This window comes from Aquarana catesbeiana, linkage group LG01 (genome assembly GCF_042186555.1).
Source record: "Aquarana catesbeiana isolate 2022-GZ linkage group LG01, ASM4218655v1, whole genome shotgun sequence".
NCBI classification, from domain to species: domain Eukaryota; kingdom Metazoa; phylum Chordata; class Amphibia; order Anura; family Ranidae; genus Aquarana; species Aquarana catesbeiana.
Window position 1 is genome coordinate 599,857,644 of NC_133324.1, and position 24,754 is coordinate 599,882,397.

Sequence of the window (24,754 nt, forward strand, 5' to 3'; positions counted from 1 at the left end):
GACAGCTCGTTCTGGTAAACGTAGCGTTCGGAATGGATACAGCACTTTCGTCACGCTGCAATGTTCAAAATGGTTTAATACAGCGCACTCTCTTCTTCTTTATAATGTGACAAGAATTAAGTAGTTTTGATGCTCATATTCACACACACTTCTCACAAACTTATTTCGTTACTATTTATCGGGATTCCCTCAATATATTTAGATTTCTCACATCTGACAACAAAATTTTTTTTTATTTTTGGACTTTAATGTAGATTCTTTTTTTGTGTTTCTCTTTTTTATTTTTTTATTTTTTTTTGGTGATTTTGATTTGTACTCCCGAAAATGTTTGTGTGTTTTTGGTGACAAGTTCCCACAACACCACTAATATGTTGTTCTATTTAATCTGTAGGAGATTGTTTGGTGTTGTTGTCCCTTGTTAATTTCACATTGTACTTTAGAAATGTACCTGAATCGTCACCAACAAACTGTCCTTTTTGGATGAAAACACACACAGGAGAGTAGAATTTCCCTAAAAAAATTTTATTAAGGGCTCACAACTATAAACAAAGAGGGAGGCAACGCTGGAGAAACTGCAGAAGTGGGCGAAGCCTTGGACCCCCAGGGCACACATCAATTATTTAAAAGCAAAATTGGTGGCCTGAGGAGTCCTTATCTAAGGGAGGGCAGTCTGGTCCAGAAGTCCCAGAGATCCGGAAAGCAGCAGATGACATCTGTGTCCCCAGGCTGTGGTCATACGAGAGACTGCATCTTCTGTCAGACCAGACTGAACCCAGGGTCATCACTCTTTGGTCTTCTTTCCACGCTTCCTTACAGGCTTTGGCTGTGGTGGTGGAGTTGTGGCAGCAGGAGGAGGAGGAGGAGGAGGAGGATCGTCCCTCTCAATGACATCCGTCTTGTGTGTCAGTTCCCCACTCAACCCCTTACGAAGGACTTTATAAATCAGGTCCTCAGAGATCTTGCGTTGACCCTCCTGCATGCCCTGCAATTTTGTGGCAGCCATGCAGGCAAAGGCCTCTTCAGGACTGGGGAAGGCTCGGAGGGACGCCGAAGCCTCCTGGATCAGCCTGTACGCTGAATCCTGCACGGGACTCGGAGTGGCCTTCCTGGCTCGTTTATATGGCAGGCGGAGGGGAGGGACCTGAGACTCAGTCAGGCTGCGACTTGTCCCTGGCTTCTCTTGGCTAACACTTAGCCCCGCCTCCTCCTGGCTGCCACTAATCCCCGCCTCCTCCTGGCTGACACTAATAATCCCCGCCTCCTCCTGACTGCCACATTCCACAGCCTCCTCCTGGCTGAGGTCTTCCTGTGTATGAAAAAGGGACATAGTTTTAGTTTTTTATTCATCAATCACACACAATTTTCACCTCCTGACTGCTGCTAATTCAATGTTAACAAATATAACAGACTATCCTTCTGAGCCCAGCAGTTTTCATTCTTGTCCCAATTTTGGGTGCCCACTACTGTCTATTGATATGTAAAGCACTTTTTTTAATCAGCAATTAGTGATCAATAATAACATCTAATAAACATCATTTATTTTTTGACCAGAAATCTGTAGAAGAATGCTATACCTGACTCCAGCTGGGCTCCTCCACTTCTTCCTGGCTGGAAGGCCCAGGTTGGACATCGGAAGCCTCAGGTGGGGTGGAAGGAAGAGTGGAAGGAAGAGTGGAGAGGGATTCCCTGACTTCAGTGTGGTCTGACAGAAATCGCAGTCTCTCGTAGTACCACAGCCTGGGGACATAAATGTCATCTGCTGCAGCTCCGGACCTCTGGGAATCTGTGACCTTCTTGCGCTCCCTAAGATAAGTGCTCCTCAGGCCACCAATTTTAGCTTTCAAATAAGGGATGGTTGCTGTGGGGACCACCGGCTTCACCAACTCCAGCAGTTTCTCCAGCGCTGCCTGCCTCTTCTGTTTGTGATTATAGTGGGGGTGTCTCACTTGCCACAGACAGGTCAGCTCCCTGTACTTGTCTATGAACAGGGGCAGGAAATTGTGGTCGTTGAACCCATCCATTTTCTCTGTAAGACACAACACAAGACAAAGCCTAATGTCAGGCCAAACTCCCCTAATCTTGTTACAATATAGGCTTCCATTTCGAAGCAGTATAGGCCCAAGTTTAGATCCTACCTTCGTTAGCACGATCGGCGTCTCCGATGCTCCTTCCTCCGCTCACAGATCGTACGTAAGACGCGCGCGTTACGATTTATACACACTGTGCATGCGTATAACTCCGCCCGCCCCTGACGTTCTTTCTAGTCTATTCCCCGCCCCTTTTCGTTCGGCGCAGTGGAGGAAGAGCACATCGCGGAGAGACAGCAGGATAGTGCTAAGTACAGCAACGAGGAGGAGGAGGAGGAGGAAAGGCTGGAGCCTGAAACGTCCCGATCCAGAAGGAGATTAAAGGACTCAAATATGTCCTTTGGGGAGATGTTGGAAATGGTGGACATCCTGAAGAAGGCCGACTATGATGGAAAGTATGGGCCTTACCCCAACCCCAATGTCAGAAAGGCCAAGATCATGGCGAAAGTGGTCAGGAGTCTGCACCGGAAATTCGGGGTACGACGATCGAAAGATCAGCTCAGGAAGCGGTGGTCGGACCTGAAATTACGAGAACATGAGCAGTACAGAAAGATCCGGAGAGTGCTGCAAAAAAGTAAGTAGTTGTGCTGTGTTCCTATTCTTTATGTTTATTACGTTCGTGCTGCTCCATGTGCTTTTAGGAACTGTTGTACAGTTTAAAATGGCAACTTTCATGTTCATGGGCACATTATTCGTTCGGATCACACATTGTTATTTCGGACGATAAAATACCATTGTTTAGGCCATATGCATTTGGCCACCATTTTGACGCCCTATACTTGTCTTCAAAGAATTGGGTTGTGTAGATGGCTTTGTTACTAGAATGAAATGCAAACTAGATTGTGTGTAAGTAGAGGACACTGAGCAGCTGTTTTCACATCTGGACACTGGAGCACTATAGTGTGGGACACAAGAACACCATTTTTATTAGGGGGGCCACACAGGTGCTCCAGTGTATACTATAGGGGGGGCTACATCTGTGAAGCTTTTACCAAACAGGTAAAGTATTGCAGCTTGACAAAGGGCACTAAAAAAGCTACATCTTGGAACTCTGCTAAAATAGACAATTGTACCCCACTTCCAAGCAATGTTTCATCTTTATAGTTCTGACATCAAATATCTGTGTGCTAATTATACCATTTTTGTTTTACATAGGGGAGAAAAGACTCGGAGGACACCCCTCATCCCAGGAGACCAGAGCCCCCCCCCCTCTGGAAGAAGGGGAAATCCCCCAACACAAGATGAGCAGGAGGAAGAAGACGTGGTGGAAGTAGTCACCACAACAGGTGAGTGTCTGCGACCACAGGCTCAGATAAGAGATGGATTGCAGCATTTTTTTTTAAACTAATTTATTTTGGGTTCCTCTCTTTTTAGGTGATCGTGAGGTTGTGGATCCAGATCCTTTCACATCCGAAAGTGCCCAGATCGTGATCGGGGAGATCTTGGGGTGTAATTTACAATTGGAAAACATCAAGCAAAACATCAATGATGTTATTCCAAAATATAAAAACATCATTGATGTTTTGGGGCGAGTTTAAAACCCCTCCAAATCACTTTCTTCTTTTTTTTTTTGTTTAATAAGTTTTTATTAAAGAAAAACAGAGCAAAGACAAACATAATGCACATAAAAGGTACATATTTAGAAGTCAAAATGATAGATTTAGATTTAGACTGTATCGGCTATATCAGTAAAATATGAACCATATACCCAGCAAGTATCTATACATTTATAAAGAGTATTATTGCAGTATTTAAGTAAAAAAGAAGGGGAGGTTCACAGTCTTTGAGTCTTTAAGTCAAACATAATGAACAGTGATCTGTGTATTAGTTTAGCAGAAGTAAAGAGTAAGAGGAAAAGTAAAAGTATAGATAGAGAGAGAGGATAGAGGGAAAGAGAGAGCAAGAAGTAGGGATGGGGAGGGGAAGGGGGGAGGGATGAATTGCTGGCACACATGTTATCACATTGCAAAGAACCTGAACATCGGAATATAAACAGCTACTCTTAGTAAGTCAATTTAAGGGGTTTGTGTTATAATGTCTTTATAAGTGGAAGTGGATTGAAATTTTATCCATGAATCCCATGTTATAGAATGTTTCTTGGAGGTACCTCTGATGTTGTGTGTAATACTCTCCATAAGATGTACGTTTTCAACCATTTGTAGCCAAACTCGAACAGAAGGGATTGTTGGTTGTCCCCATAAAGTCGGGATTAAAGCTTTGGCCGTGTTCAGCAAGTGGGGGATAATTGAACGTTTATATAATCTCATAGGGGTATTTGTAGAGTGGAAGAGAATAGCCCAAGGGTCATTGGGTATATTCGTATCTGAGATCTGTGTTATCAGAGTACGAATGGCATCCCAGAAAGGTCGAATCATTGGGCAAAACCACCAGATGTGTGCGTGAGTAGCGTTGTTCCCACAGTTCCTCCAGCATAATGGGGAACCGGCTGGGAACATTTGGTGTAATCTAGCTGGGGTGTAATGCCATCTGGATAACAGTTTATAGTTAACCTCTGACATTTTCGAGGCTATGGAAGAAGTGTGGACTAATTGAAGAATCTTGGTTTTTTGGTTGTCAGTGAGGGAAGAATTTAAATCAGATTCCCATTTAGCAAGGAAAGGTGGAAAGTTGGGATTTTGTAGAGCAATGAGAGCTTTGTAAAATAGATATATGCTATGTAAAGGTGGATCTTTTGGATAGAAAATCTCTTCTATAGCATGCAAATCCTCAATATCTCTAATTGGTTTAGGAAGGGAATTTAAAAAATGTTGTAATTGGTGATATCTCCATTTATCCATAAATGTAGCAGGTTTAGGGGCTAGAATCATACTTAGTGGTTTAATTGTGTTGTCTCGGAGGACATGATGTAGTAGTAGGGGTTCTGCAGATTTCCATGACTTAAAACCTGGGTCTAATAGACCCGGCAAAAAATATTATCACTTTCTTCTTTTGTCTGCTACAATGTGCTAAATGTTTTTGTGATTTTTCCCAAAGCCAAATTTGGAGGATGCACACAGTGTGTCAACATGTGCTATCTGCCATCACGGGAGATCAATGGACGCGTTTTGGGGGTGCAACCCCTTCCTCAATTATAAAGTAGCGGTGAGGAAGGGCTTTCTCCCCCAAAACACGTCCCTTGATCCCCGTGATGGCAGCTAGCACATGTTGACATTGGGAAATTTGTGTGCATCTTCCAAATTTGGCTTTTCCAGGGGTGATTTCCCCCCATCTGAACGCAATATCAAACACAGTTCCTAAATACTCCTGTCTGATATTGCCTTCCAGTTCTACCAAATGTGAACTTTGTAAGATCAAGATTTGTGTCTTTCTTGTTGGTTTTACACAGGCCTGTTTTCTATAAAATGGACATTTTGATTTTGGATAATGACACCACAAAAATTGTTATACAACAAACATGTTGGTTTGTCAGAAAAACCTTTGGTAAATGCACATGTGATTGTGCAGGTATTAAAAAGATTGCTCATCAAGAATGTGTGGATTATTGTCTCAACACTACAACACTTTTGGGGTGATGTAATAGTTGTTTTAGGAGAAAATGGGGGTTATTTCCTAAGGGGAAATCCACTTTGCACTACAAGTGCAGTTTCGGTGCAGTTGCAAGTGCACTTGTAGTGAAAAGTGTCTTTGCATTTAGTAAATACCAGCCAATAGTGCTTTGTATAAGGTTACACAATCACGCCATTTTCTGCACTCCACACATTTCTGTCAGGGTCAGCTCAAACAAACACAAGCAGTAAATGTCCACAAAGAAGAGCCTGGGGGGAGATGCCTGTCGAGAACTTGAGGTCCTGCAGACTTCTCCCTGTGGCCAAATACCGCAGGGTAGCGACCAACCTCTGCTCCAGAGTGATGGCTTGCCTCATGCAGGTATCCTGCCTGCTGATATAGGGGGTCAGCGAAGCCAACAAACGGTGAAACACGGGGTCCGTCATCCTGAGAAAGTTCCTGAAATCATCAGGATTATTCTCACGGATCTCACGGAGCAAAGGCATATGAGAGAACTGGTCACGCTGAAGCAACCAATTCTTGGTCCATGAACTCCCCCCCACCCTGTTCATGGACTGGACTTGTGTCAAGGTCAGGACCCCAACACCAAGCCCCCGCACAGCACGAACTGTACGAGGAGTACGCATACGAAACATGGCTAGAAAACGGTCGGCTGCTCAGAACGAAGTAACAGAACGCACTGAAGAACAGCAAGGCCTGTGAAGAGCGACCTGAAAAACAGCAACGAGCAGGCAAGATCACACAGAAAACTCCGATACGAACTGACTGCACGCACTGAAGAGCAGATACAAACCCACAAGCACAAACTGAACGGCAGAAAACTATCTGAAAGCCACGAGTCTGAAAAAGCGCGAATCGTCTCTCACCAAACTTTTACTAACACGAGATTAGCAAAAGGAGCACAAAGGGTGCCACGCTTGGTTCTGAACCGGCCTTTTCTAGTCTCGTCGTACGTGGTGTACGTCACCGCGTTCTTGGCGATCGGAAATTCCAACAACTTTGTGCGACCGTGTGTAGGCAAAACAAGTTTGAGCCAACATCTGTCTGAAAAAATCCTAGGATTTTGTTGTCGGAATGTCCGAACAAAGTCCGACCGTGTGTACGGGGCATAACTGTAACGGTTCCAGGTTCGGGTCTCTCAAAATGCGATGGCATCTTTGGAGCCCCTATGAAAGTGTGTCCTAGAATATGCCGTACTGTATCCTATGCTAATACTCCACTAGTGTTTTGTAGCGTTCAAAACATTCATCGATGCAAAGACCAGGATTGTCAGGACAGGAGGGACAATAATAGCGTGCCTCAAGCCTATATCCGAGCTTGCTACAGACACGACATCTTCTTTGGGGTGATCGTTGGGTAGGGTACCAGGGAGGACATACAGAAAATGCCCTTCATGCAGCCGGCTCACTGCGTTTGGATTGGGAAGTTGAGCCACAGCACCGTCTGAATACAGAAGGGCTGTGATGATCTCTTCCTGGAATTTAAGGTAGGATCCAGTTCATCCTGAAGCCTTGTATAGCACATAAGCATTCAGCAGAGCCAATTCCATGATAAAGCAAGTGAATAAAAAGTGGCACGCTCATGTAATAATTGTCCACATACAAGTGGTACCCCTTTCTGAATAAGGGTGACACCAAGTCCCAAACAATCTTGCCAGCACTCCCTATGTAGTTTGGGCAGTTCTCCGGCTCTACGTGACTATCTTTTCCCTCGTAAACCATAAAACTATAGGTATAGCCTGTTGCCCTGTCACAGAGCTTATACATCTTGACCCCATATCTGGCACGCTTGCTGGGAAGATACTGTTTGAAAGACAAGCTGCCAGAAGATTTAATCAGGGACTCATCAACGCAGGCAACTTGATCGGGAGAAAACAAGGCTGCAAACTGTTGGTTGAAGTGGTTTACAAGGGGCCGAATTTTGTGGAGCTGATCGTATTCAGGGTCACCCTGAGGACGACAGAGTTCATTGTCATTAAAATGGATGAACCGCAAGATCTGCTCATATCTAGCCCTGGTCATAGATGCACAGAATACTGGCATATGGTGAATTGGGTCAGTGGACCAATATGACCGCAACTCACTTTATTTAGTTATGCCCATGAGGAGGGATAGGCCCAAGAAGGTCTTAAATTCGGAAACCGTAATAGGTTTCCAATCTCTGTCAAAGGTCAAATGGGGATTAGCAACGATGAATTGACCAGCATACATACAAATTGCTTTTGTCCACAATAGATCTATAGAGATCTTCAGTGAAAAACAGCAAATAAAAATCAAGTGATGTAAAATCAATTGTTTCCACCTGAATTCAGGGTTGGCCAGTGAATGGGGGAAGTACGGGTGCTGCAGGAGTGGTGGGCTCCCCATTAGGATTGATATATTCTGCAGGAAGGGCATTATGGGATCGACGGGCCTGCGTTTGTCTTCTTGGTGGCTGCGGGACACTACTTGTGCTAGCCATCGCACCAGCTTGAACTTCACTTATGGGACTCGCCACGTCACCACGTGATACTGCAGTGCTGGATGTATGACCAGGGTGTACTAGGCTGCTGGTGCTTGCCAGTTCACCAGAAGGATGAGCGGCACTAGTACTGGCTGTCTGTTCCATACGAGAGCTCTGCGGTTCTTGTACCTCAACAACAGAAGAACGGGTCTGGTACGCCTGAACTTAGCAGGGACCACTACTCCGTCGTCAGAGCTATCTGTCAGGGTGCTGCTGCTGTCTACCAGTTCGTTTTCTGAGCCTGAATCTGACAGATGGGTGACTTCCTCTTCACTCTTATCTACCATGCTCAGAAACGTGTAGGCCTCTTCACTAGTGTACCTTTGCTTGGACATTGTGGCCTCTAAATTTACTGGTACAACTAGTGCGACTCACCGGCAAAAAGAGTACCTGACTGTCAGAGCCTGCTTCAATCGCTACCAAAAAAACTGTTAGCGATCGCAGGGATCAGGCCTGACTCTGCGAACGCTGCAGTTATGCGTTTAGTGTTTTGTAAGTGACAGTGATCGATCGATACTGCACTTGGGTGGGCTGGGCTGGGCGGTGGGGCTAAACGCAGGTGCTAGCAGGTATCTGGGCTGATCCCACGAACACAGATCAATGCCTTCCACTAGTAAAAGAACCTCTCCCACTACACTGAAACACCAGGTAAGCACACAGTGATCGATTGATACTGCACTTGGGTGGGCTGGGCTGGGCGGTGGGGCTAAACGCAGGTGCTAGCAGGTATCTGGGCTGATCCCGCTAATACAGTACTGTGTTTTTGGGAACCCTAAACTACTGGGGATGCTAATATAGATCTGATCAGATCAAAGAAATTGATCCGTTAAGACACTATACTACTAAGTATTAAATTTCATGAATCGGGTTTACATCTAGTTTAATTGAACAAGCTGAATTTAGGAGCTGATTGATTATCATGCACAGCTGCACCAGAATTTGCACTCTCCAGTTTTAGTAACTCAACCCCAGTGTATCTAGGTCTAAAATAACCGCCTGCCGACCACCCTGTGGCACATTTACTGCGACAATGTGGCAGCGCAGCGCAGGATCACATATACTGTATATAAGTGATTCTACACTTCCGGGTATCGTGCGCAAGTGCATTCCGCCTACAGCTTGCTCCCGCTGTAAATCTAAACAGCGGGTCACACGGACCCGATGTCCGCCGGCACTCACTGATTGTTCTGTACACAGGCAGAATGGCGATCTGCCTATGTAAACAAGGCAAATTGCCGTTCTGTCAGTACAGAAGGCATGGATCCCGTGTTCCTGTAGAGCACGAACACAGATCAATGCCTTCCACTAGTAAAAGAACCTCTCTCACTACACTGAAACACCAGGTAGGCACACAGTTAACCCTTTGCTCGCCCCTGATGTTAACCCCTTCCCAGCCAGTGTCAATAGTACAGTGACAGTGCATATTTTTAAACACTGATCACTGTATTGGTGTCGCTGGTTCCCAAAAAAGTGTCAAAAGTGTCAGGTGTACGGTTTGTCCGCCACAAGATCACAGTCCCAATATAAGTCGCTGATCGCCGCCATTACTAGTAAAAAAAAAATACATAAATAAAAATTCCATAAATATATCTCCTAGTTTGCAGACGCTATAACTTTTACACAAACCAATCAATATACACTTTTTTTTTTTTTTTTTACTAAAAATATGTAGCAGAATACATATTGGCCTAAATTGATGAAGAAATTTGATCTTTTGTTTTTTTACATTTTTTTATTGGATATGTCTTAGAGCAGAAAGTAAAAAGTATTATTTTTTTTTTTTCAAAATTGAAGGTCGTTTGTTTATATCGCAAAAAATAAAAAATGCAGAGGTATACCAATACAATACAACACCACTAAAAGAAAGCCCTATTTGAGGGAAAAAAGGACATACATTTTATTTGGGTACAGCGTCGCATGACCGCGCAATTGTCAGTTAAAGTAGTAAATCTTCTGAAGTTGAAGTGGTTGAGATACATAATGAAAACAGGTTTTGTGAAAAACATGTTGCTCAGAGGAAGGTGAAGAATTGGAAATAGCATAACATAAGCAGTCTAAACTTCAGCTTAGTCAAGTTTTACAATTTTATTTTACTATTGTGCATTTTTTAAGCTTTTTTTTTTTTTTTTTTTTGCAACAGGGTCTCTTTAAGCTTTGTGGTCATTCACAGGAAGTGAGACATGCTCCTGAATATTCCAGTATTACAGGACTACAGATACTGACAGTGTGCAAGAGAAATTATTATTCTTAGTTTAATTTAACCTTTAAAACAGTGGCGGCTGGTGCTCAACATTTTTTGGGGGGCGCATCAAACTGAAAAATTCAGAAAAAATCTGAAAAATAAAAACATCAATTGCGGCCTCACTGTGCCATCAAATGCAGCCACAGTGCCCATCAAAAGTGACAACGGTGCCATCAAACGCAGCCACTGTGTCCTTTAAATGCAGTCTATGTGCCACCAATTGCAGCCACTGTGCCCCTTAAATGCAGCCACTGTGCCATCAAATGCATCCACTGTGCCATCAAATGCAGCCACTGTGCCATCAAATGCAGGCACTGTGCCCATCCATTGCAGCCACTGTGCCTATCAAATGCAGCCACTGTGCCCGTCAAATGCAGCCGCTGTGCTCATCAAATGCAGTTGCTGTGCCCATCAAATGCAGCCGCTGTGCCCATCAAATGCAGCCACTGTGCTATCAATTTCAGCCACTGTGACATCAAATGCAGCCACTATGACCCCTGCCCGCCTGCTGTCTGACTGGCACTTACCCCATCTTGGTGGCAGGTCAGGCAGCAAGTGACGGTGGTGAGCTCTGGGGCAGGCAGGGGGTCAGGCAGCAGCGATCTGTGTCCTCTTCTTTCTTCCCGCTAGGCGTTCAATAGGAGTGCCTGTCCTTTCAGCCAATTAGGTGACGGGTAATAGACCCACGGTTCCTGATTGGCAGAGAGGCGGTTCAGTGTTAGAAAAGCGAATATTAATTTACTTTTCTAACACACTTGGGTGAGCTCCAAGTGCAATGCTCTGTGCACCCTATTTTGAAGCCTATTAGAGCCTATTATGCTTCAAAAATACATCCCTGCTGTAATTCAGGCGCCCACGTCCTGAAAGGGGCCGGACGCCTGAATAGGGGGTGGCCGTGGCGGCCATGGATAGATTCACGCTGTGCACGAATCTATCCGTTATACATATAGGGGGGTGGCGTGAGAGAGGTGGCGGCGCCCGTGCGCCCTTAATAGACGGGCCGCCACTGCTTTAAAAAGAAATACTTCTAAGAAGGAAGTATTATAATCACCAAGATCTAGAAACAGAAAGGTGTGTGTTTTTGGTGAATGAAAATAACCAATTAGAGAAATATTAATCAGCAAACAATAAACCTCATAGAAAGTTGTAAACACCAATACGAGTGCTTATCAGAACAGAGAAGACAAAGCATTACATATTTACGCAAACAGCGGTTTGGCACAAAATAAATACTACATTAAAAAAGATAAACATAATAATATTATAATTAATAATAAGAAACAACAATAGCATAATAATAACAAAATAACATAAATAATACATTAACACAAGCCTGATAAAAGGTCAATGGCTGAATCTATTAGACTTTCAAGGCAGACATACCCGGTTAGCACAGCAATGCTGTTTCTCGTAGATCCACAAAGCTCACTGACTTCCTGATCAGAGCTGTGAATCAGCTCAGCAAGTTAATACAGGATTATATTCTCCAGATAGATTCCATCCGCCTGGTATATCTGGTCTCATGACACTGTGCATACAGAAATCAGGGTGCCTCTACTGACAGTCATATTCTTTAGCATGTATCATAGTCAGTCTATGTCCCAACAGCTAGATTTTGCCATACATACCATGACGTCTCCCTTAGGAAATCCTCCCAGTGTCTGGGGAGGGCCCAGCAGCTCTTCAAGCCAGTGCCTGTTGACCTCTGCTATTAAGCAATTGTGGTATACTTGCATTTTGAAAAATACGAGCACGTGATTGTAGGTTTTGTTGTCTGATTTTTAAATCACTGTACAATAAGAGAAAGTTATCATGGTAAATATACCTACAGACATACGTCTTCGGTTTTGCTTCTTACCTGATACAGCTTTTTCTGGAATGCTGGTATGTCCGCTATAACCGCATATGCGTAGTCACAACAAATACAGCTTTCGTGGCAACAGGAGGTCACAGTTATGCAACAGAATTAGAAAAACAGAAAACCTGAGCGTGCTGGTAGTGTTGATCAATACATTTTGTATTAAAAAAAAATATTTGAAAAAATGATAAGTTTGCACTTAAGTGAGACAAACTTGGCAAATTATTATTATTATTATTATACAGGATTTATATAGCGCTAACATTTTGCATAGCACTTTACAACATGGGGAAAGACAGTACAGTTACAATACAAATCAATACAGAGGGATCAGAGGGCCCTGCTCCTTAGAGCTTACAATCTAGAAGGGAGGGTCAAGTGGAACAAAAGGTAATAGCTGTGAGAGATGATCAGATGGAGAGAATGAAAATACACTTGTTAAGTAGGGATGAGCCTGATGTTTGAGTCGAACAGGGAACAATATGCGGTGTTACGCTGCAAATTCGAAAGCAGCCGGAACATCGTTCAAGTCTATGGGACATGAAAAATGAAATTGCTCATTTTAAAAGCTTTTAGACGATCCCTGAAAACCTATCTCTTCAGAGAAGCCTATCCTAACCACACCTAACAATAGGGATGAGCTGAACACCCCCCGTTCGGTTTGCACCAGAACAGGCAAAAAATTTGGAAGAACACACGAACACCGTTAAAGTCTATGGGACACGAACATGAAAAACCAAAAGTGCTCATTTTAAAGGCTTATATGCAAGTTATTGTCAAAAAAAGTATTTGGGGATCCGGGTCCTGCCCCAGGGGACAAGGATCAATGCAAAAACATTTTTTTAAAACGGCCCTTTTTTCGGGAGCAGTGATTTTTTTTTTTTAATGCTTAAAGTGAAACAATAAAAATGAAATATTCCTTTAAACTTCGTGCCTGGGCTGTGTCTATAGAATGACTGTAAAGTAGCACATTTTTCCCATGTTTAGAACAGTACCGCGGCAAAATGACATTTCTAAGAGCCCTTGCACACTGGGGCGGGGGGCGGCGTCGGCGGTAAAACGCCGCTATTATTAGTGGCGTTTTACCGTCGGTATTCGGCCGCTAGCGGGGCGGTTTTCCCCCCCGCTAGAGGCCGAGAAAGGGTTAAATACCACCGCAAAGCGCCTCTGCAGAGGCGCTTTGCCGGCGGTATAGCCGCGCCGTCCCATTGATTTCAATGGGCAGGAGCGGTAAAGGAGCGGTATACACTCCGCTCCTTCACCGCTCCGAAGATGCTGCTGGCAGGACTTTTTTTACCGTCCTGCCAGCGCACCGCTCCAGTGTGAAAGCCCTCGGGGCTTTCACACTGGATACACAGCAGCGGCACTTTCAGGTCGGTTTGCAGGCGCTATTATTTGCGCAATAGCGCCTGCAAACTGCCCCAGTGTGCAAGGGCTCTAAAGGAAAAATTGTCATCTAAAACTGATAGCGGCTGTAATGAATTGTCGGGTCTTGACAATATAGATGAAACTCATTGAAAAAAAGAGCATGGGTCCCCCCCCAGTCCATTACCAGGTGCCCCTAAAATCCATACCAGGCTCTTCAGGTCAGATATGGAAATTAAGGGGAACCCTGCGCCAAATTAAAGAAAAAATGGCGTAGGGGTCCCCTCCAGGTCTGGTATGGATTTTAAGGGAAACCCTGCGCCAAAATGAAAAACATGTGGTGTGGCTGTTTCAAGATGCACAATAAGGAGGCACTTGAAGAAAGATGGGCTGCATGGTCAAGTCGCTAGAAGAAAGCCATTACTACGCAAATGCCACAAAGTATCCCACTTACAATACGCCAAACAGCACAGAGACGAGCCTCAAACCTTCTGCCACAAAGTCATTTGGAGTGATGAGACCAAAATTGAGCTTTTTGCCCACAACCATAAACGCTACATTTGGAGAGGAGACAACAAGGCCTATGATTAAAGGTACGGAGGTGGATTGCTGATGTTTTGGGGATGTGTGAGCTACAAAAGCACAGGCAATTTGGTCAAAATTGTTGGCAAGATGAATACAGTATGTTATCAAATAACACCGGAGGAACATTTGCATCCATCAGCCAGGAAGCTGCGCATGGGACGTACTTGGACATTCCAACAGGACAATGATCCAAAACACATGTCCAAGTCGACCTATCATTGGCTACAGCAGAATAAAGTGAAGGTTCTGGAATGGCGGTCTCCTGACCTCAATATCATTGAGCCACTCTGGGGAGATCTCAAACATGCAGTTCATACAAGACAGCCCAAGAATTTACAGGAACTGGAGGCTTCTTGCCAAGAGAAATGGGCAGCTTTACCATCTGAGAAGATAAAGAGCCTCATCCACAAATACCACAAAAGACTGTAAATGGATGACACGGCTGGCGGGCAGAGCCCAGCATTGCTGTGTCTTTTTCAGATTATGACAGCTAGCAGGAGGGAGAAGATCACCCGCTAGCTGTCAGACTCGGGGGTTTGGAGTTAGTGGGGGACAGTGCATCTGTAACATGTTACACCCCAAATATGGGTGTAACATATAATATGTTACAAAAGGTGAACTTATCCTTCAAGTAGATCTAAAGGCGGGGACTGATTGGCAGTCACATTGACCATGTGATCGGAAAGGTTCCGATCGCAAGTATGCATCGAAAGCTTTCTGGTACCTGTTCGTTACTGTGCTGAGAGCGCGCTCTTAGCACAGTAAAGTGTTTACCTAGGGTCGTATAAATGGAGCTGCTCAATGCTAAAGTCCACCCACAGAGAGGCTGCATATATGTAGGGTTGCCCCCTTTTTGGGATTCACCCAGACAGTTTGGGTTTTGAATTGCGTGTCCGGGTTTCAGGCGTGCTGAAACCTGGACACATTAGTCAGACCGGGCTGTAGCTCCCCAGGTAACCAAGATACACAAAATCTGTTGCTGTCCGAAAGCTGTGAGTGTTTTTGGTCAAATTGCTATTGCTAACATCATCATCCCAGTGATGCCAAGCCTGCTCCCAGGCTGCTAAAGTGTGCGGGTTTGGCTTGAAGAAAATGTGGCAACAGTACATATATGTGCCAGGTCAGTGGGAAGAGGTTAATATTCAAAACAAACACACACACTCATCTATCCATGTCCCCATGCTTTATTTTGCTGAGAAATCACTTTGAAAAACACCCCCCCCCCCCCCCCCCCAGCAATACTGGCCATGGCCATCTTGAGTAGGGGCACTGAAGTATTATTTACTTCCTGAAATTAATCTGCCCTTAGCTCAGGCTTTCAGACAGGAGGGTGTGCTTAGCTGAGAAAGCCCCTCCCCCCAACTGAAGACTCCTGGGATGTATTTTAGCCTAGGCCAGAAACCAGGAAATAACTAAAAAAAAAGCAAAAAAAAAAAAAAGTTTCAAGTAAATATGATACACTTTTTGATCTATTTACTAATGCTAGCAGCAGAAGGATTAAAAATAGTCAATGTTTATTGAGAGAGTGAAATTCTGCTTTAAGGCCTGGTTGCAAACATGAGCCAAATGCCTGACTTGCTGTGTGACATGCTGGTCCCCTTACAAACTGCTGATTTGCTGTGAAGAGACATTCTGGAGGCAGTGGAATCGCCTTCTGAATACCTATGGCTGGTTAGACATAATCCTTTATGTTAGAAAAAGCAATTTGTCACAGTTGAAGGAAAGCTGTGTGTGTATATATATACACACACACACACACACATATATATATTATATATATATATATATATATATATATATATATATATATATATATATATATATATGTGTGTGTGTGTGTGTGTGTGTATATATATACACACACAGCTTTCCTTCAACTGTGACAAATTGCTTTTTCTAACATAAAGGATTATGTCTAACCAGCCATAGGTATTCAGAAGGCGATTCCACTGCCTCCAGAATGTCTCTTTAGTAAATTACTATTTAGTAAAGTAATTGCCATATCAGTAGTAATAGGTAAGTATTTTTTTGGGTACCTTCATCCTTAATAGATATTTATATAGGGAAAAGTGGGGGGAGGAGGAAAAGAAATTGGTAGGGACTACTCCAATTGAGTCCCCCCTCACCACCCCCAAAACTAATTGGATTATTCCGGTACCTCATACAACAATACAATTATGAGTAAAATTTAGATTTATTCAAGAAAACATCAATTTTAAAACATCTATATAGTCAAAATATAGATCTCACAAATAGCTGTTGTTTACAGTACAAAGATAACATATTAAAAGTGCCCACAAAGGTGGTTGGAGGCTGTTGTTTAGAATACTTGGGAACGTGCCCTCAACAGTTTCGCGGATTGACCGCTTCTTCAGGAGGCGTCCAAGTGAATTCTCTAAGGATCAAATAGCTACAATTACATAAACAATAAATGACAATAAATATGTTGACAGAAACATAACATTGGAGTGATAATTCATTTCAGATAAGTATAAAAAAACTCACCAACCACTGCCCGACCCGGGCTTGAACGGTACTGTGAGACGCCCAAAGGAACGGGCGTTCCCCCGGGGGCGAGCACGGGGGTTTTTTTACGGCAGAGGACACTGATGTATGAAAAGGATGAAAAGTATATTAGAAGATAAAAGTATGGATCGATTGTGGGTAAATAAGGACCACCCGGGTGAAATAAAACTAGAACTGAAGTGAAGGGAGGAGAGAAAGGGGGGGGGGAAAGGGGAAAGAAGGAGGGGGAAGGGGGGGAAGAGGGGGAGGAAAAAGGGGGAGGAAAAAGGGGAAGGGGAGGGGGGGAAAGGGGGGAAGGAAGAGGGGAGGGGGGGAGAGGGGGAAGAAGGGAGAGGGAAACAGGAAGGGGGGGAGGGGGAGGGGGGAAAAAACGGGGGAGGGGGGAAAAAGGGGGGCAAGGGGAAGGAAAGAAAGAGGAACCAGAGGAGGAGGGAAGAACGGGGAGAAAAGGGGGGGGGAAAGGGGGGGGGAGGGGGGGGGCCGAGGGAAAGGGGACGGAAGTGAAAGGGGAGAGGGGAGGAAAAAGGGGGGGAAGGGGGGGGAGAAGAGGGGGGGGAGAAGAGGGGGGAGGGGAGAGAGGGGGGAGGGGAGAGAGGGGGGGAGAGACAAAAAGGGGGGGAGGGAGAGAGGGAGAAGGAAGGAAGGTGGAGGAAGGGGGGTGAGAAGGGACAACCCTCCACCCAAGGTATATCCAATAAAACTCAAAAAACACCCACCATTGCTAAGATATCAATGAGGGTCCAATAATTAACACCTTGGGCAGGATTGGTATTTGAGGATCATAAATTAGAATCGTTGTTGTAAAGTGGAGCATTAAAGCTTGCCAGGACTTGAAATATAACAGATGAATGCAGCAGGGACCATTAGTATGGTCACAGCGGGCCTGGACAGACAAAGAAAGGGATGCCGTCATGCTGTTTGAGGTAGAGATAAGTACTAATAAATAACAAGAAAAAATCAAGAAGGGCAAGGATATAGCAAACGCTCCTGAGTCAACTTACTTTGTAGTTAATCCATGTTTAGATATCCTGCCGGGTGTTAGTCTCTGCCGCCATACCGGCGGCCTTATATACCCCCGACCCGGAAGATGTGCGGCGATAAGACGTCCGCAACATTACTTCCAGGTCAGACTTTCTCCTAGAGCGCAGGCGCGTACCTGAATCCGCGCCTGCGCCTAGCCCACTAGATAGGCGGTGAATGATACCGCCAAAGGAGGCCTCCTCTGCCTACTTTGGCGGTGAATTTAGAGAATTCACTTGGACGTCTCCTGAAGAAGCGGTCAATCCGCGAAACTGTTGAGGGCACGTTCCCAAGTATTCTAAACAACAGCTCCAACCACCTTTGTGGGCACTTTTAATATGTTATTTTTGTACTGTAAACAACAGCTATTTGTGAGATCTATATTTTGACTATATAGATGTTTTAAAATTGATCTTTTCTAGAATAAATCTAAATTTTACTCATAATTGTATTGTTGTATGAGGTACAGGAATAGTCCAATTAGTTTTGGGGGTGGTGAGGGGGGACTCAATTGGAGTAGTCCCTACCAATTTCTTTTCCTCCTCCCCCCACTTTTCCCTATATATATATATATATATATATATATATATATATATATATATATATATATATAAAACATTTTTTCTACTTACTTTTTTGGGAGTGGTGCACCTCTATTCTATATATAATAACAGTGCCAGGTTTAAAGAAGAAACATAACTCTTGTATATATCAGTCTTCGTTTAAAGGATAACCTGTTCCCTTTCCAAAAAAACCCCAAAAACTCTTTTAAGTTTTTTTTTTGCCCATCTCAAACATGGCCACCCGACCTTCTAGACATTGGAAGGCGGAATTACGTCACATAAGCGTACTAGAGCACAAGTAGTATGATAAATTCTGTCTCCACTTGGTGGAGCCATTTTGGTTTGGCCTATGGGCTCATCATCACGAAGCCTTGGTCTTCGGAAACATGTCTCACCAGCTTTCAGCCGTTCAGAATAAGAGACAGCGCTGGGAGCTGAGAAGCGGACAGGAGTGTGTTGCAGTGAATGGTGGGCTTCTGGCACTGCATGGGAAGCAGGAAACGTGGATAGTGCACCGAGCTCTGGTATGTGATGTCCTGTTCGTTCATGAACAATATACAGCTTCTGTCATAAGGCATTGCAATCATTCCTGCTTTGGTGTGTCGGGCTTGTTTCTGAACAATAGAACACGCTGCCATTTCACTGCGCTGTAGCTTCTTGCTTTTAAAGTGCAGTTAGAAATAACCTTGTATGTGAGTCTGCTGCAGGCAGGTGGGAGCATTTCCTCAGTCTCCTCTCTACCAGTGATCACTGTCCTGTGTAACTACAGAGGCTTATAATGTGAGGAGGAACAGCCAGGGGCTGATCTGTGTACACACGTTTGAGAACGTAAAGGCTGCTTTTTAACCCCTTCAAGTCCCCTCCCAGTGGCTCTTTAAGTGAGCATAACATCAGAAGGCAGGGGAGTCTTCCCAGTCACGTGGTTGCTGTGCCTGGCTGTCACATAAATGCAGCACAAGTGAAAGTAATGTGATGACACAGAATAGAGGATGAAAATGCACATTAACTGATGTCAGTGTTCTTAAAAAGTGGGGTCAGCGCATGTCTGCACGTCAAATCTGTACATTCTTTTCATAATTTTTTTTATGCATGTATAGTGTGAATGAGCCCTAAGGGCATGCCATTTAGGCCCTGTTCACACAAATGTTCTGATCAGGTACACCTGTCCATTTTTTAGGTGGACCCAATCAGAACCTCTGTTCTCTGCTATGGAGCGGGATGTAAACAGAAACGTCAGTTTACACCTGCCTACATACAATCGCATCTGCTAAAAACAGACGGATCGGAGGCAGTCGGGTGTAAACTGAAACTTCTCAGTGCTGTACTCTCTCCAGTGTCAGCTGCACATTATCCCTGATTCCTGTTCAGAAATGTGTTTGTGCCACACTGGGATAATATATATTTTCACTGCAGTAATTTTACGTTATTCTCAAATCATTCATTACTAATCACCAGTTTTCAGAGTCCGCTAAGATCTTTAAAGTGGTACTAAATCCATAATAAAAAAAAAGGAATATATTGCAGGTTAGCATTCGTTTTCTTTTTTTTCTTTTTTTTTTCTATTGTTTCTAGGCTTTTTTTTACCTGGTGATCCTGCCACTAACACACTTCTTGTCTTAGGGAGTCTCCACTCTGGATGAAGGTGCAACGGAGATACCTTTTGGACAACAGCATTGTGGGTCTGGGAGGAGGCTAGTGTTAGACTAGCAGATTTAGGCTCAGTTCACACCTAAACCGGCCGCGGATTGCACAGAAATGTTGTGCGTTCCTGTTCTCCATTTCAGGGACAAATCAGGGCCGAAGCTTTGCCTGAATTCAGCCCTGAAAGAGTGCCAAAGACACACAGCGTTTCCGTGCAGTGTAGCCGCCCCAGAGATATGTGAGCCGGTCACATTCTCCTGCTATCCCCACATCCAATTTGCATAGGTGTGAACCCAGCTATAGATGGACATGACTAACAAATTAAAGCTGAACTCCAGGTAACACTTTCTAATCAATTACAGCAAGGTTTTTTTTTTTTCTTGTTTTGGGATAAAGGTTTTACATAAATAAAGGGTGATTATTTTAACCAATTGCCACCCGCCGGCTGTTATATGATGGCCAGGCAGCGCGGTTCTCGTTCTGGAAGGGCGTCGTATGACGCCCTCGCCTTCTCGGGCCACCAGAGGGCGCGCGTGCGCCGCTGGCGGTGATTGCGCCCGCCGTGTCATTGGGGATGTCCGCCGGGCACCCGCAATTGCCCGGTAACACAGCAGGACCGTGGATCTGTGTGTGTAAACACACAGATCCACGGTCCTGTCAGGAGAGGAGAGCGATGGTGTGTTCCCAGTACAGAGGAACACTGATCGGTCTCCTCCCCTTGTGAATCCCCTCCCCCTACAGTTAGAATCACTCCCTAGGAACATGATTAACCCCTCGATCACCCCCTAGTGTTAACCCCTTCCCTGCCAGTCACATTTATACAGTAATCAATGCATTTTTATAGCACGGATCGCTGTATAAATATGAATGGTCCCAAAAATGTGTCAAAAGTGTTCGATATGTCCGCCGCAATATCGCAGTCACGATAAAAATTGCAGATCACCGCCATTACTAGTAAAAAAAAAAAAAAAATAATAATGCTATAAATCTATCCTCTATTTTGTAGACGCTATAACTTTTGCGCAAACCGATTAATATATGCTTATTGCAACTTATTGCATATCGGCCTAAACTGAGGAAAAAATTTGTTTTAGAAAAAAAAAATTGAATATTATAGCAAAAAGTAAAGAATAATGCGTTTTTTTTTTCAAACTTGTTACTCTTCTTTTGTTTATAGCACAAAAAAAAAAAAACGCAGAGGTGATCAAATACCACCAAAAGAAAGCTCTATTTGTGGGGAAAAAAATAACAATTTTATCTGTGTACAGTGTTGCATGACCACGCAATTGTCATTCAAAGTGTGACAGCGCTGAAAGCTGAAAAATGGCTTGGGCAGGAAGGGGGTGAAAATGCCCTGTATTGAGATGGTTAAGCAACACTGTCAGTGGTAAATAGTTAATCTCATCCTTCTAACTGCTAATTTATCTGGACAGCTTTGGTCAGTTGAAAAATAACAGTCTAAAGCCTCGTGCACACGGTACGATTGTTGGCAGGGGATTGTCCGTTGACAGACTGTTGTCCTAACATCTTACCATTAGTACGCTCCTTTTGACAATTGTCCAATTTTCCGCCAACAAATGTTGGATGGCAGGCTAGTAAATTTTCAGTGGACAACAGTTTGACGTCAGATTTTCATATGGTCAGTACACAAATCCGTCACACAAATGTCACAAGTACAAACACGCATGCTCAGAATCAATGCTCACCAAACACGAAATGAGCAGAAGGGGCCCAAAGGGTTGGCGCTCAAGAGCTGAAATTCCTCGTAGTACGTCACTACATTCGTGTTTGTTGCACGACAATTTGTGTAACGTTAGTATGCAAGACAAGATCCTGGCACGCGCCCTTAAGACAAAAATCAGACAATCGGATGGCCAACAATCGTACCGTGTGTACGAGGCTTAAGGCTTCACACGTGGACGTTTTGAATCGCGGGCGGAATTACTGTGATTCTACCCACGATTTCAAAAAGTTCTGCTGAAATGACAAATTGAACAATGCGTATTTCAGGTGACATTTATTTTAATGCCACCTTAAAACACAGTGTCACTCGATAAATCACGCTGCAATCGCAGAAGACCACATTGTGCAAAGCTTGTCACGCGAAAGAAGCCCCGGATCCTTTTTTGGGTGACGAGCTTCATGCCGTGCAGTGTGATTTATCACAGCAGAACTGAACTGCGTTTGTAGGTGTCATTAAAATTAATGACATTTGAAATGCGCATTGTGCGATTTGTCATTTAAGCATAGCTTTTTAAAATTGCGGTGATTCCGTCTGTGATTCAAAACGCCTAGGTGTAAATGCAGCCTTACCCACTGGGTTGCCGGGTAAAAATAAAGGAAAGAAGTCTAAAAAAGGAAACTAATGTAGCCACTGCATCTATTCTTGAGCTAAAATATTACATTTTTGTTTTGGGGTTTAATACAACTTTAACATTTGAGGTTTTGGGTTTTATTACCTGGCAATATTTGCTTTTTTTTTTTTTTTTTTTTCTATTTTCATTATTTTTTTTTTTTGTATGTACAGTTGTGCTCATACATTTACATACCCTGGCAGAATTTATGATTTCTTGGCCATCTTTCAGAGAATATGAATGATGACACAAAAACATTTCTTTCACTCATGGTTAGTGTTTGGCTTAAGCCATTTATTATCAATCAACTGTGTTTACTCTTTTTATATCATAATGACAACAGAAACTACCCAAATGTCCCTGATCAAAAGTTTACATACCCTGGTGATTTTGGCCTGATAACATGCACACAAGTTGACACAAAGGGGTTTGAATGGCTATTAAAGGTAACCATCCTCATCTGTGATCTGCTTGCTTGTAATTAGTGTGTGTGTATAAAAGGTCAATGAGTTTCTGGACTCCCGACAGACCCTTGCATCTTTCATCCAGTGTTGCACTGACGTTTCTGGATTTTGAGTCATGGGGAAAGCAAAAGAATTGTCAAAGGGATCTGCATGAAAAGGTAGTTGAACTGTATAAAACTGGAAAGGGATATAAAAAGCTATCCAAGGAATTAAGAATGCCAATCAGCAGTGTTCAAACTTTAATCAAGAAGTGGAAAATGAGGGGTTCTGTTGAAACCAAACCAGGGTCAGGCAGACCAACTAACATTTCAGCCACAACTGCCAGGAAAATTGTTCGGGATGCAAAGAAAAACCCACACATAACTTCAGGTGAAATACAGGACTCTGAAAACATGTGGTGTGGCTGTTTCAAGATGCACAATAAGGAGGCACTTGAAGAAAGATGGGCTGTATGGTCGAGTCCCCAGAAGAAAGCCATAACCTACGCAAATGCCATAAAGTGTCCCACTTACAATACGCCAAACAGCACAGAGACAAGCCTGAAACCTTCTGGCACAAAGTCTTTTGGAGTGGTGAGACCAAATTTGAGCTTTTTGGCCACAACCATAAACCCTACATTTGGAGAGGCGTCAACAAGGCCTATGATGAAAGGTACACCATTCCTACTGTGAAATATGGAAGTGGATCACTGATGTTTGGGGATGTGTGAGCTACAAAGGCACAGGAAATTTGGTCAGAATTGATGGCAAGATGAATGCAGTATGTTATCAAATAATACCGGAGGAACATTTGCATCCATCAGCCAGGAAGCTGTGCATGGGACGTACTTGGACATTCCAACATGACAATGATCCAAAACACAAGGCCAAGTTGACCTGTCATTGGCTACAGCAGAATGAAGTGAAGGTTCTGGAGTGGCCATCTCAGTCTCCTGACCTCAATATCATTGAGCCACTCTGGGGAGATCTCAAATGTGCAGTTCATGCAAGACAGCCCAAGAATTTACAGGAACTGGAGGCTCTTTGCCAAGAGGAATGGGCAGCTTTACCATCTGAGAAGATAAAGGGCCTCATCCACAAATACCACAAAAGACTTCAAGCTGTCATTGATGTTAAAGGGGGCAATACACGGTATTAAGAACTGGGGTATGTAAACTTTTGATCAGTGTCATTTGGGTAGTTTCTGCTGTTATTAAGATTTAAAGAGAGTAAACACAGTTGATTGGTAATAAATGGCTTCAGCCAAACACTAACCATGAGTGAAAGTTTTTGTGTTATTCATATTCTCTGAAAAATGTCCAAGAAATCATAAATTCTGCCAGGGTATATAAACTCATGAGCACAACTGTATATATTAGAGCTGCACGATTCTGGCTAAAATGAGAATCACGATTTTTTTGCTTAGAATATAGATCACGATTCTCACAGCGTAACATCATCTTTCGCGTTATACAAAAAAAAAATTGGGCTAACTTTACTGTTTCGTTTTTTTAAATTCATTGAATTTTTTCCCAAATAATTGCGTTTGAAAGACCGCTGCGCAAATACAGCGTGACATAAAATATTGCAACAACCGCCATTTTATTCCCTAGGGCCTCTGCTAAAATATATATATATATATAGTGTGTGTGTGTGTGTTTGGGGGTTCCAAGTAATTTTATAGCAAAAAATACAGATTTTAACTTTGTAAGAAACAAGTGTCAGAAAAAAGGTTTAGTCTTTAAGTGGTTAAAGTTCCCTCATTTACAGGCTGAAGTTCATTCCTTTGATCTAAGAAGGAAATGTTGCAATGCTTATAGTTCTCTACCAGCAGACAATGTTGTGAAAAACTTGGCAGGCTGCCCAGTTTTTTTTTCTCTTTTGACAGCTGAGTGAGCAGAGAATTCTCTATACTTGTTACATGAATGAATCTGGAAATTCTGTATAGCAATCGTGAGGGGGGTTGAATCGAGATCACGATTTTTTTTTTAATGATTAATCGTGCAGCTCTAGTATATATCCAGTTATTGTAAAGTATATC

At 43.5% G+C, this 24,754-nt stretch overlaps 3 protein-coding genes across 7 annotated transcripts in view; 1 reads left to right on the forward strand and 2 right to left on the reverse strand.

Annotated features, from left to right (window-relative positions):
* Nucleotides 1-12,320, reverse strand: part of TBC1D2 (TBC1 domain family member 2) — an 83,068-nt gene extending 70,748 nt beyond the window's left edge. Inside the window, exon 1 of one of the 4 annotated variants that reach the window (XM_073598632.1) lies at nt 12,218-12,320. The gene's annotated coding sequence lies outside the window, so the exon portion shown is untranslated. The other 3 variants (XM_073598648.1, XM_073598640.1, XM_073598625.1) reach the window with 3 other exon arrangements.
* Nucleotides 502-2,021, reverse strand: LOC141107731 (uncharacterized). The gene is made up of 2 exons (XM_073598659.1): nt 1,575-2,021; nt 502-1,306 (listed from the first exon to the last, which is right to left on the reverse strand). The coding sequence occupies exons 1-2, from the start codon at nt 2,019-2,021 to the stop codon at nt 782-784; spliced, it is 972 nt and encodes a 323-aa protein (XP_073454760.1). The 3' UTR covers nt 502-781.
* Nucleotides 12,321-18,654: 6,334 nt separating the features above from the next.
* ELP1 (elongator acetyltransferase complex subunit 1) overlaps nt 18,655-24,754 on the forward strand; it is a 156,875-nt gene continuing 150,775 nt past the window's right edge. The window contains exon 1 of one of the 2 annotated variants that reach the window (XM_073598677.1): nt 18,655-18,800. The gene's annotated coding sequence lies outside the window, so the exon portion shown is untranslated. The remainder of the gene's footprint in view (nt 18,801-24,754) is intronic. The other variant, XM_073598669.1, reaches the window with a different exon arrangement.

What these genes read in the sequence shown, in the direction of transcription:
- LOC141107731 (XM_073598659.1), bottom strand. Translation starts at nt 2,021, where the DNA reads ATGGATGGGTTCAACGACCACAATTTCCTGCCCCTGTTCATAGACAAG. An exon ending in AGGAGCCCAGCTGGAGTCAG is followed by an intron (nt 1,307 to 1,574) that starts GTATAGCATTCT and finishes TTTCATACACAG; the next exon opens with GAAGACCTCAGCCAGGAGGA.